General features: G+C 47.1%; 1 protein-coding gene across 1 annotated transcript in view; it reads right to left on the minus strand.

The window, feature by feature from the left end:
- Nucleotides 1-775: 775 nt before the first annotated feature.
- The window catches only part of LOC106806516 (tripeptidyl-peptidase 2-like), a 106,956-nt gene continuing 94,288 nt past the window's right edge, over nt 776-13,443 (minus strand). Inside the window, exons 24-29 of the mRNA XM_014808485.1 lie at nt 9,887-10,114; nt 6,045-6,142; nt 4,107-4,179; nt 2,107-2,278; nt 1,623-1,742; nt 776-1,025 (exon numbers count right to left, since the gene is read on the minus strand). Of these exons, the coding sequence (XP_014663971.1) occupies nt 936-1,025; nt 1,623-1,742; nt 2,107-2,278; nt 4,107-4,179; nt 6,045-6,142; nt 9,887-10,114 (781 nt within the window). The 3' untranslated portion in view covers nt 776-935. The remainder of the gene's footprint in view (nt 1,026-1,622; nt 1,743-2,106; nt 2,279-4,106; nt 4,180-6,044; nt 6,143-9,886; nt 10,115-13,443) is intronic.

The raw sequence follows: 13,443 nt of genomic DNA on the forward strand, positions 1-13,443 counted from the left end.
ATACAAATTGCGACGTCCGTCTATTCATCTACAGCAGCTAGTCACTGATGGTTACTGTGAGGCATCCCTGTACAAGAATATTGCTCACAGACAGTGACAGCTACTCTGATTTCTGTTTCCCACAACCGCTACAATTATTATTCAAACGGACCTGAGCACTAGATTATATCGGTTGTTACAATAAACGGATATGTATATGGCAGACGAGCATCCATTCAATAAGACAATACATGGTGCATACACAGAACTGCTTACACTACTTCCAATAGATTAGTTTTCCCAGAAACTTTGCAAACCTTGACAAGTCATGTAAACTCGTCATATAACAAGTCATATAAGGAAGATAGTCATTCCCCTGAAGTGTGTGGCTGCTATCAATCACACTAGGTATGAGCATTCTGTAACGCGTATTGGAGTCCGTTACAGATAATATTACTTTAACGTATAAAATATTTTCAGTACAATGCTTTCTACTTTTCAACGAGTTGTCGCCAGGTTTAGTGCATGCGTTTCCGAGAGAACTGATCGTAGCCACACTAAATGCCCTCTTAAAAGCTTAACCTTAACCAGAGCCCAATTTCTCTACTATCCTCAGTCCAACTGGTTGAAATCTAAAATTTGCTATAGCAAGTAATATTTAACTATGTATAAATTGCACATTCACATTGTGTCGCACTGCCACTTCAGGAAATATCTTCGCTCTTACGCAATAAAATATTTTACCTGTAATTAATTAAGAGCTAATAATACCTTATTAGGTTATTATGAGGTATTATTAGCTCTTAATCTAATGTATATTTCCGTGATAGCTATATATAATCATTTACATGTTCGTATGTGTGAGTGCGCTTTGTTTGCATGCTATTTTCTTATACTAACGGGGCCTCGGAAAGCAAGCCAAGGATGAATGCACACTGCCTATTATAGTGGCTGCCTCAGAATCCCCGATAGCTGGCCGGATATTTTGAGTAAATGTTGTTTTCACAGTGTGTTGCACAGTGCTGCCATCCTAGTTTCTCGAAGATCTGTAAGTACGGTAAAAAATACTCATTTGTTTCTCATTTTTCCATGGCAACGCTTTGAACGACACACACACAAAATATGTCACACACATCTAAACTTCGTGGTAATCAAGTGTATGAAGTTTCATTAGAATCCCTTGAAAACTGTGGAAGTAGTTCGCACCACAAACTTTTTGTAATGGGGGGGGGGTATAATCAAAAATGAAATACGGTTTCCATGGCAACACCTTGACCGACGCACACAAAAAATATGTCACGCACATCTATACTTCATGGTATTAAGTGTATAAAGTTTGATTGGAATCCCATGAAAACTGCAGAAGTAGGTCGCGCCACAAACCTTCGCACAACTCGCCCGCCCGCCCGACCGACCGACCGTAAAATGACTCCTATATACCCCCTTCAAACTTCACGGGGGTATAATTAAGAATTTAACTTGAATATCATTGAACCTTTTTAAATAGTCATTAGATAGTAGATAGTAGAGAGGTTTTCTAGCAAAATACGTCTATATAATAACTCTCTTTCAGGACCAAAATTCCCTAAATTAATGTCACCATGCACAGTAGTAGAATTAAAGTAAAAAAAGGTGCATCTTACCTCGATGACTTTATATTCATTCTCCTTCGTTGCTTTCTCATCCAGCTGTCGAAGTAATAATTTCAAGGCTCTCCCATAATGCTGGTTGACCATTGCATGGCGAATGGCAAATGGTGCCACCTGCCATCACGTCAAGAAATCACATATTCGGTCAAAAATATTCGGTCAGTATAGTCGCCACCATTTATTTGAGAACATCACAAATTGGCAAATTTTATCAGTAATCTTTATAGACGTAGTATGTACGTGTGCGCATGTGTGTATGCATGTAATCTTGTTATTGAAATTCATTAAACTCAAATTTCAACTCCTCTCCAACTAAACTGCTATGCGCAAATCAACTTGGACTTTACAACTCACTACTATTCAGCTTGAGAAGTGCTCATCATCCAAAACTAACCCCGACTCGAAATTTGGCTGCGTACATTAACACATTTCCGCGACCATTCCGCATGTATCAGCCACACAGCTGCGCTTTGCTCACCTTCTGATCGTTTACATCTGCTAGCTTTAACAAATCCTTGTAGATGATATCCAGTGCTGCCACCGTTGCAACCCTTTCTTCTGCTGGGGTGGCTTCCGTAAGCAAATCAGCCTTAGCACTGCCCAGGCGCGACAGTGCCTCCAGTAGCGCCACCTTTTGCTTGTCCATCTCGCTGAAACGTATCATCGAGAGCCGGTAACACAAAGAGTAGTATTAGATAACAGCAGAACGCCTGTGCTGAGTGAGAACCAGTTCCACCCATTTATGACAGAACAACTGCGGGAATACCACCCACCACACCAAGCATCCACCCACCACACCAAGCATCCACCCACCACACCAAGCATCCACCCACCACACCAAGCATCCACCCACCACACCAAGCATCCACCCACCACACCAAGCATCCACACACCACACCAAGCATCCACCACCACACAAGCATCCAACCCACCACACGCAAGCATCCACCCACCACACCAAGCATCACCACCACACCAAAGCAGCCACCAGCCACAACAAGCATCTATCCCACACACCAAGCATCCACCCACCACACCAAGCATCCAGCACCACACCAAAGCCATCCACCCACCAACACCAGCATCCAACCCCCACACCAAGCATCCACCCACACACAAGCATCCACCCCCACACCAAGCATCCACCCACCAGCACCAAGCGCATCCACCACCATGACCGAAGCATCCCACCCACCACACAGCATCCACCCACCACCACCAAGCATCACCCACCACACCAAGATCCACCCACGCACACCAAAGCATCCAGCCCACCACACCAAGCATCCCACCACCACACCGAAGCATCCACCCACCACACGCAAGCATTCCACCCACCACACCAAGCCATCACCCACCACACAAGCACCACCACCACACCAAGCATCCACCCACCACACCAACGCATCCACATCCACCCAAGCATCCACCCACCACACAAGCATCCACCCACCACACAAGCAATCCACCAGCACAAGCATCCACCCACCACACCAAGCATCCACCCACCACACAAGCATCCACCCACCACACCAAGCATCAGCCCACCACACTAAGCAATCCACCCACCACACAAGCATCCACCACCACACCAAGCATCCACGACCATCACACAAGCTCATTCCCTACCCACCAACACCACAGCACTTCACCCACCACACCAAGCATTCCACCACTGCACCAGCACTCCACCCACCACACAAGCAGTCCACCCACCACACCAAGCACTCCACGCCACCCACCAGAGCAGTCCACCCAGCACACCAGCATCCATCCCAGCCAACACCAAGCATCCACCCACCACACCAAGCATCACCCACCACACCAAAGCATCCACCCACCACACCAAGCATCACCCACCACACAAGCATCCACCCACCACACAAGCCATCCACCCACCACACAGATCCACACCACACCAAGCGCATCCACCACCACACCAAGCATGCCACCCACCACACCAACCATCCCACCCGACCACACCAAGCATCCAGCCCACCACACCAAGCATCACCCACCACACCAAGCATCACCCACCACACCAAGCATCCACCCACCACACAAGCATCACCACCACACAAAGCATCCACCACCACACCAGCATCCACCTCACCACACCAAGATCCACCCACCACAACAAGCATCCACCACCACACAAGCATCCACCCACCACACAAGATCCTCACCACCACACAAGCATCCACCCACCACACCAACGCCAACCACACACACCACCCACCCATCCACGCAAATCAACTTGGCTTCACAACTCTACTCACTAGCACTCTACCTGAGAAGTGCTTCAGCACACAAAACCTAACCCCAACCGAATATTTGGGCTGCGTACGATTAAAACATTTCGGCTACCATTCCCCGGCGTATCAGCCCACACAGCTGAGCCACACCTCACCTCTTGGACCAGTGGCTGCGTCGGGCTGCACGTCCGGTCTTCATGTGCCATAGTAGCCTGAGTATCGCCTGCTGGTCCAGGCTTGGACCGAGCCACCAGCTCTGCTGCTCGACCACCTGCCTGCTAGCCGCTTGCCCCTCTTCCTGCGACTCGATAGCGTGCAGAGATCACACAGTTAGATACCTGACACACCGAATGCCACTCCGCAGGCAGTGCGTTAAACCGTAGCTGATATATAATATCACCCGGCAGTGTATAATATAGACTATAGTCGAGAGAATATAAATATAGTCTATATTACTACTTAGACAGTGCCAATCTATCTTATACACTTCCAATAAATATAGATATGGGACACTCCTTTATGACACTTCTATATATATGACGCCTCCTGATTATACTCAAAAAGTCATCGCATAAGCATTGTCCTTGCGCCGCAGACAGTCGTTGATTATAACATACGCATTAAATTGCCAAATACTTTTTTTCTCCTTGGTAAACCTCCCTCATAAGTTCCCTTGTACACCCTTTTAGCTTTATCGCGCTGGTGTCAATCACAGCATCGCATAGTCGTTAGAAAATCATGGTAAGTACCTGCATTTACAGGGATGTCACCATATACTGTCCTACCACCAATTCCGTAAAATTTAAATGCGTTTCATTTTACTGTACTGCCTCGTGGTGATAAGCAAGATATGTTTTTAATTTGCTTTAGATTTGGTCCCATATAGCAGAAAACTGTCTCGGGAAGCGTAAATGAGTCATAGCGCGTTTCTGAGTCAAGTCTAATTGTCGAACGTTTAAATTAGCCTAACCAAGCCTGTCTTCTGCATTTAAATTTATAGCCCATATAAAATGTTACTGAGCATGCTCTATCTAATGTCAAATAATGGGCGGACTGTGCCACTAGGCGAGAATTGTTTCTGTAGACGTCTTACACTAAACCACACTGGTGTACACTTAAGCAGACAACTAAAGTCTGACCATAGCCACTATTCGTCAACGAGGAATTCTTGAGATTCGGTGAAGTACCATTGATGCATGCTGCCACTATAATGTTAATCGCAAGCCCTATACATGCTCTATGTAGCACCCGACTCGATTATGAGCTAGGGGCCTCTGTTCCGTGGATTCGCAGATCTCAGACCAGAGCCTAATAGCACACTAATGAGCCCCGCAAACTCTCATCGTTCGAGGCATCGCCTGCGCGCTATGTCGCCATCGTCGGCGCTGCCTGCCGTTACCTTCCCTGGCTTACCTTCCTCCCTTCCCTTCCCTGCTTCCCTTCCCCGCTTCCCTTCCCCGCTTACCTTCCTCACTTCCCTTCCTTGCTTCCCTTCCCTGCTTACATTCCTCCCTTCCCTTCCCTGCTTACCTTCCTCACTTCCCTTTCCTGCTAACTTCCTCTCTTCCCTTCCCTGCCAACTTCCTCTCTTCCCTTCCTCACTTACCTTCCCCGCTTACCTTCCTCGCTTCCCTTCCCCGCTTACCTTCCTCTCTTCCCTTCCTTGCTTCCCTTCCTCACTTACCTTCCCCGCTTACCTTCCCCGCTTACCTTCCTCGCTTCCCTTCCTCGCTTCCCTTCCTCGCTTCCCTTCCTCTCTTCCCTTCCTCGCTTCCCTTCCTTGCTTCCCTTCCTCTCTTCCCTTCCCCGCTTCCCTTCCTTGCTTCCCTTCCTCACTTACCTTCCCCGCTTCCCTTCCTCTCTTCCCTTCCTTGCTTCCCTTCCTTGCTTCCCTTCCTCACCTACCTTCCCCGCTTACCTTCCTCGCTTCCCTTCCCCGCTTACCTTCCTCGCTTCCCTTCCCCGCTTCCCTTCCTCGCTTCCCTTCCTCGCTTACCTTACCCGCTTACCTTCCCCGCTTACCTTCCTCTCTTACCTTTTTGCTTCCCTTCTTGCTTCCCTTCCCCGCTTCTCTCCCTCTCTTACCTTCTCCCTTCCCTTCCCCGCTTACCTTCCTTTCTTTACCTTCTTGCTTCCCTTCCCCGCTTCCCTTCCTCTCTTACCTTCTCGCTGTCGAGTGACAGCAGCCAGGCGACGTGCAGGGGTAGATGTGCATCGTGCGTCTCGCGCAGGTCGCTGTAGAGGGCCTCGCTATCGAGCCTGCAAGGTAAGCATATATCTATATATATAAAGTTGTTCAGCCGAATTAGTCCGTTACTCGCCATAACTAGAGAACTCCGCAGCCTAGAGGAAAACTAAAGATATTTTCAGAATCAGCACGTCTGGGAGGTGGTTCTGGCTAAAACAGTTAAAAAGTTTAAAAAGTTAAAAAGTTAAACATTCATAAAAAATTTAATTGAACAATAGATGGCGGTCACATACGTACACACAACATCACATACGTCTGAATCCATGGTGTATAAACGTAATGGCGCAGTGGCCTCATCACTAGAACATCCGTCTGCTACACCTGGATTCCGGGTTCGAGTCCCAGCTGGGGTACATATTTTCCCCTTTTTTCCTTTTTTCCCTTTACCTACCTCTTTAGTATGTATTATTTTATTTAATAGAATTTATTTAATTTATTATTATTTTTATTTTTAATGTCTTTTATCTTTTGATTTCTTATTATTTTTCACTGTTTGGGATGGGATGGGACGGGATGGGATGGGATGGGATGGCATGCGATGACATGGGATGGGATGTCATGGGATGGCATGGGATGGGATGAGATGGGATGGGATGGGATGGGATATGGGATGCGGTGCGATGGGATGGGATGGAATGGCATGGAATGGGATGGATGGATGGATGCATGGATGAATGCATGGATAGATAGATAGTTAGATTTTTGGGGGTATTTTCCTTTCAACCAAGCGGTCACTGATTTCCCCGGGCAACGCCGGGTATCCCGCTAGTATAATATAATATATAATATAACGTAATTCTTACCACGCTCTCACCGACGGAACCTCTCGGTCGGCGGCGCCGCCATCAGCGAGTATGCGATTCCCCGCAGTGGTTCAAGCGTGCGCGCTCGCTTACAGTTGGCTCTCGTATTCAGAAATGATTATTTTTACCGCGGATAATTATTTTACTGCAGTAGAAATAGTTCAACCACGGTAAAATTATGGCCCTTTTACCCAATCAGAGGCATTGTTGCACATAATTCAACCGTGGTAAAAATAATTTATCTGCAGTTTAATTATGTGTAACGAGTCCTCTGATTGGGTAAAAGGGCTATAATTTAACCGCGGTTAAATTATTCTCACCGCGGTTAAAATATTTATTTCTGAGTACAATGGCCAACCATAAGCGAGCGCGCACGCTCTCACACTCCTCACTGCCGAGCTTATCACGGCGAGCACTTAGACGTAAAAACCTGACATCGTAGCCGAACGCTGCTCGATACACGGATACGTCTCAGGTGCGCACACCCGATACCATCCGCTGTTCTCACAACAGCTATCCAGTGTGATCTATAACGTACGCGTACGATGTAACTGCGCATCGGGATAAAATGAATTTAACCTGTTACGAGGGAGATTTCTGCGAGTCCTAATGGAAACATATGTTTCCGCAGAAAAATAAATGGCTGTAAGGTTAATTGAAATGACTAACGAAGGCAGCGCATGAAAAATGTTTTGACTAATTCTCTCGAATAATATTATCCATATTTCTCTGGCACGACTCCATAGGGACAGAGAGCAACACGAGTACCTCAGCACGTATACAAAGCTTATGCGGCCCGATATAACCTGGTACATAACAGAACGTGATACATATCACAGTGACACATGGCCTCAAATAGGTATATACCCTATTGGGGTACATAGCCCAGAGAGGTTTATAGGTTACATGGTCTACATAGTTTATAGGTTATAGGTTAGTTTATAGGTTACATGGTCTACATTGCTAAGAACCCTGTTCCACTGTTTCGCTCTGGCCCTGTGGTACTGTGAGCCCCTGTGGCCCTGTGGCCTTCAGTGAGTTACAAGTCCTATAGGGGTTCATAGGAGATGGAGGTATCTGGCCTACAGGAGAGAGTTCCACAGTGATGCATAACCTAGAGACCACATAGCATACATCAGTAGATATACTACAGTTAGATAGTCCACTGTGAGGGGTAGACATCTCTTAGAAAACTTGCCATGGAGGGCACCTTTGCCATTAGTGCTAATTATCTCACAACGTTTAATTCTAATTTCGTATCAACTGAACCATACGCAAGAGAATGCAGACAGAAGGGATCATTTTACGAGGGAGGATAAATATTTACAAGTTTATAATTGGCATGTGCATTGGCGGTAAACAGTAACTGATATCTATCATAAACAGCATTATAATTAAATATTTCCTAGAAAAATAACAGAGAGAATGCAATGGATGCAGGAAGTCTCTTACTTTATCACATGTTTGGAATACCAATAACAGCTGCAAGGAGCTTGGTTTCGCTAATAGAACGGAGTCAATAAATCTGAAAATTAATGATCAATTTTTCTAACGTGAGCTGGTGGAAGGCTCGCTGCAAAAATCTGCAGTCCGTCATTACCTCAGCCGCATCATCCCCTAAAGGCCCCGTTACACTAGAGCTACGCTCATCACGATCGCCCCACGCTCAAAAAAATTGGCCGAGCGTGGTGAGAGCGTGGCCAATTGGCCCCCAGCGCCAATACTACGATCTAAGTGCGTCTTTACCCCGATCTCATTGCGCCCAACAAGCTTTCACCATGCTCCATACCACACTCAACACCACGCGCGCATCACGCTTGCACTGCGCTCACTGCGCTCTTTATTGCGACCAATCAGATCGCATTGCGTTCAAACGACGCTTTCACTGCGCCTAAGCAACGCTCACTGCGTCTTAACTGCGCGCCAGTTACGCTCCTAGTGTGACTTAATCACGCTCTAGTCAGGCGCCGACTGCGCTGGCAACGACCATATAAATACCGCGCCGCGTTCTAGACATCATCATTCGTTCTGCTGTGCTGTTCACATCAAGATGATTTTCTACTGATTTTATACCCACAATAGTATAATAGTATGCTACAACTATGCCGCCAAAAGACTTCTATTTCTCCTCCTCATCCTCCTCAGCATGATGAGGGCTTGGCAATCAAGTAATTCGAGTTGTCCTTCTACGAGAAACATGGCATGGAGTAGTATTATCTCATCCATAGTGGACACTGAACTGGTGGGGTGGCCAGGGTAGCACCCCAATTTATACCCCAAGTTCGCAGGACGTGATCTGAGCATGGTATTGACGCAACTAACACGTAATACGAATGCCACAACGGCGTGGTCTGAGCGTGTTGGGCGTAGTACAATCGTAGTACGAACGGGTCGAGCTTGCTAGAGACGCACCATGATCATAGCGAAAGCGTGGTCAGGTCGCAGACATCTCCATGGACGTATTGACATCGTGCTGAGAACGGAGTGACAATTTTCACGCACCCGACACGCTTGCGATATGATCATTAAGTTCGTACTACGCTCGAGTTACGTGGGTACTACGCCTTCCACGTCTCTAATACGCCCGCACTGCGCTGTCTTTCCGCCACGCTCGCACCACAATTGTTTTCAACATGCTCAAAGTTTGGGCACGCTCTCCACGCTCACGCTGACTGCACCACGCTCGATCGCGATCGCAGTACGTCCATAGACGTTCATACTGCGTTCTACACGTTTCCACCACGCTCTTAGAGCGTAGTGAGATCGGGGCCATGGTGTGACGGGGGTATAATTAACATAATTATGCCAGCTGCTGCATCAAGATGATGGAATAGCAGCGTATTACTGCAAAGACATGGTATATGAAGGCAACCTTTGAAGAAGACAGAACGAGAAGACGAGAAGAGAGAGTTATTGCATCAATCATGTGTCTCATCATATCTATAGCCATACTTTGACAACCAGCTGATCTTCAGATCTCTGAGTGCCTCCTGGAACTCCTCCTCCTTATTCTTATCCTTGTTTTTCTCCTTCTCGGCCAATGCCGACTTTGAGGGCTTCTTTGCTGGCTCGGCCAAGATGTACTTATATGGATAGGTGTTCGCTTTCTTGCCCAGTTCATCCTTTGGGAATGTGATGGTACCAAGCAGATAGTTGCCTGGCACTGCAGCCTTAGGGACTCTGAAAGCGAACACAGTTTGTACTCCTAATGCCATACAGCTATCACTACACACCAAGCATCCACCCACCACACCAAGCATCCACCCACCACACCAACGCCAACCACACACACCACCCACCCATCCACGCAAATCAACTTGGACTTCATAACTCTACTCACTAGCACTCTACCTGAGAAGTGTTCAGCACACAAACCTAACCCCAACCCGATATTTGGCTGCGTACATTAAAACATTTCCGCTACCATTCCCCGCGTATCAGCCACACAGCTGAGCCACACCTCACCTCTTGACAGTGGCTGCGTCGGGCTGCACGTCCGTCTTCATGCCATAGTAGCTGAGTATCGCCTGCTGGTCCAGCTTGGACAGCACCAGCTCTGCTGCTCCGACCACCTGCTGCAGGCGCTTGCCCCTCTCCTGCGACGTAGGTGAGAGATCACACAGTTAGAACATTGACACACCGAATGCACTCCGAGCAGTGCGCTGCTGTATGATAATATCAGGAGTGTATAATATAGACTATAGTCGAGAGAATATAAATATAGTCTATATACTATAGACTAGTGATCTATCTTATACACTCCTAATAATATAGATATGACACTCCTATTATGACACTATCTATATTATGACGCTCCTGATTATATCAAAAAGTTCATCGCATGAGATTGTCCTTGACGGCAGACAGTCGTTGACTATAACATACGATTAAATTGGCAAATACTTTTTTCTCCTTGTTAAACCTCCCTCATAAGTTACCTTGTACACCTTGTTAGTTATCGGGTGTGTCAATCACAGCATCGCATAGTGTAGAAAATATGGTAAGTACCTGCATTTACAGGGATGTCACCATATCTGACCACCCAATTCCGTAAAATTTGAAATGCGTTCATTTTACTGTACTGCTCGTGGTGATAAGCAAGATATGGTTTTTAATTTGCTTTAGATTTGTCCCATTGCCAAAAACTTCTCGGGAAGGTAAATGAGTCATAGCGTTTCTGAGTCAAGTCTAATTGTCGAACGTTTAAATTTAGTAACCAAGCCTGTTTCTTGCTTTAATATATGCCATTAAAATGTTACTGAGATGCTCTATCTAATGTGCAAATAATGGGGACTGTGCACTAGGCAGAATTGGTTTCTGTAGACGTCTTACACTAAACCACACTGGCTGTACACTTAATGCAGACAACTGAAATCTGACCATAGCCACTATGTCGTCAACAAATTCTGAAGATTGCGGTGAAGACCATTGATGTGCTGCCATATAATGTCTAATCGCAAGCCCTATACATGCTCTATGTAGCACACCTCGACTCGATTATGAGCTAGGGGCTCGTTCGTGGATCGCAATCTCAGCCAAAGCCTAATAGACACTAACGAGCCCCCGAACTCTCATCGTGAGGTCGTGTAAAAATTAATGCCATTTTTTTCTGAATACGAGGAGCGCAAGCTGTAAAGGCGAGCGCGGCACGCGCCTTTTGAAACCATGGCTTGCCGGTGATCGCAATACTCGGCTGATTGCGGCGCGCGACCGAGAGTTGCGCGCGTCGGTGAGAGCGTGTAAGAATTACGTTTATATTATATAATTAATATTATACTAGGGCGGGATACCGGCGTTGCCGCGGGGGGAAAAAATTTTTTTTTTTTTTTCAGTGACCGCTTGTTGAAAGAAAATACCCCCAAAAATCTAACTATCTATTTATGCCATGCGCATTCATCCATGCTCCATGCATCCATTCGCGCATTCCATGGCCATTCCATCGCGCATCCGCATCGCACCGCATCCCACTATCCCATCCTCATCCCATCCCCATCCTCATCCCATCCCATGCCTATCCATGACATCCCTGCCCATGTCATTACGCATGCCATCCCATGCCATCCCATCCCCGTCTTATCCCATCCCAAACAGTGAAAATAATAAAAAATCAAAAGATATAAAGACATAAAAATAAAAATAATAAATAAATTAAATAAATTCTATAAGATAATAATAATACAACTAAAGAGTAGGTAAAGGGAATAAAGAAGAAAAAGGGAAAATATTGACCACCACTGGGACTCGAACGCCGGAAAATCCAAGGTGTAGCATACGGGATGTTCTATGTGATGAGGCCAGCTGCGCGACCATTACTTTATGACACGCATGGATTCAGATCGTATGGATGTTGTGTGTATCGTATGTGACCGCCGATCTATTTGTTCAAGTTAAATTTATGAATGTTTAACTTTTTAACTTTTAAACTTTTTAACTTTTTAGGGCCAGAACCACCTCGCAGACGTGCTGATTTCTGAAAATATCTTTATTTTCGCTCAGGCCTGCGGAGGTTCTCGTAGTTATGGCCGAGTAGCGGACTAATTCAGCTTGAACAACTTTATATATATAGAATACTATGTCTACCTTGGCAGCTCGATAGCGAGGCCCTCTACGCGACGCTGCGCGGAGACGCAGTCGATGCAACATCTACCCCTGCACGTCGCGGCTGGCTGCTTCAGCTCGACAGCGAGAAGGTAAGGAGAGGAAGGGAAGCGGGAAGGGAAGCAAGAAGTAGAAAGGAAGTAAGGCGGGGAAGGGAAGGGAGGAAGGTAAGAGGGGAGAGAAGCGGGGAAGGGAAGCAAGAAGGGAAGCAAAAGTAAAGAGAAGGTAAGCGGGAAGGTTAAGCGGGTAAGGTAAGCGAGGAAGGGAACCAGGAAATGGGAGCGGGGAAGGGAGAGACGAGACAGGTAAGGCGGGAAAGGGAAGCGAGGAAGTAAGCGGGGAAAGGTAGGTGAGGAAGGGAAGCAAAGGCAGGTGAGGGAGCAAGGAAGGAAGAGAGGTAAGGGATCGGGAGGGATAAGTGAGCGAGGGAAAGCAAGGAAGGGATAGCGGGAGGACAGGGCAAGGAGGCAGGAAGGGAAGCAAGGAATGGAGGGAAGGAGCAAGGAATGGGAAGCGAGGAAGGAAGCGAGGATAGGGAAGCGAGGACAGGTAGCGGGGAAGGTAAGCGGGGAGGTAAGTGAAGGAAAGGGAAGCAAGGAAGGGAAGAGAGGAAGGTATAAGCGGGGAAGGGAGCGAGGAAGGTAACGGGAAGGTAAGTGAGGAAGGGAAGAGAGGAAGTTGGCAGGGAAGGGAAGAGAGGAAGTTAGCAGGAAAGGGAAGTGAGGAAGGTAAGCAGGGAAGGGAAGGAGGAATGTAAGCAGGGAAGGAAGCAAAGAAGGGAAAGTGAGGAAGGTAAGGCGGGAAGGGAACGCAGGGGAAGAGCAGGGAAGGGAAGGGAGGAAGGTAAGCCAGGGAAGGTAAGCGGCAGCAGCGCCGAACGAGAGCGACATAGCGCGCAGGCGATGCCTCGA

This window comes from Priapulus caudatus, unplaced genomic scaffold (assembly GCF_000485595.1).
Source record: "Priapulus caudatus unplaced genomic scaffold, Priapulus_caudatus-5.0.1 Scaffold166, whole genome shotgun sequence".
In the NCBI taxonomy this organism is placed as follows: Eukaryota; Metazoa; Priapulida; class Priapulimorpha; order Priapulimorphida; family Priapulidae; genus Priapulus; species Priapulus caudatus.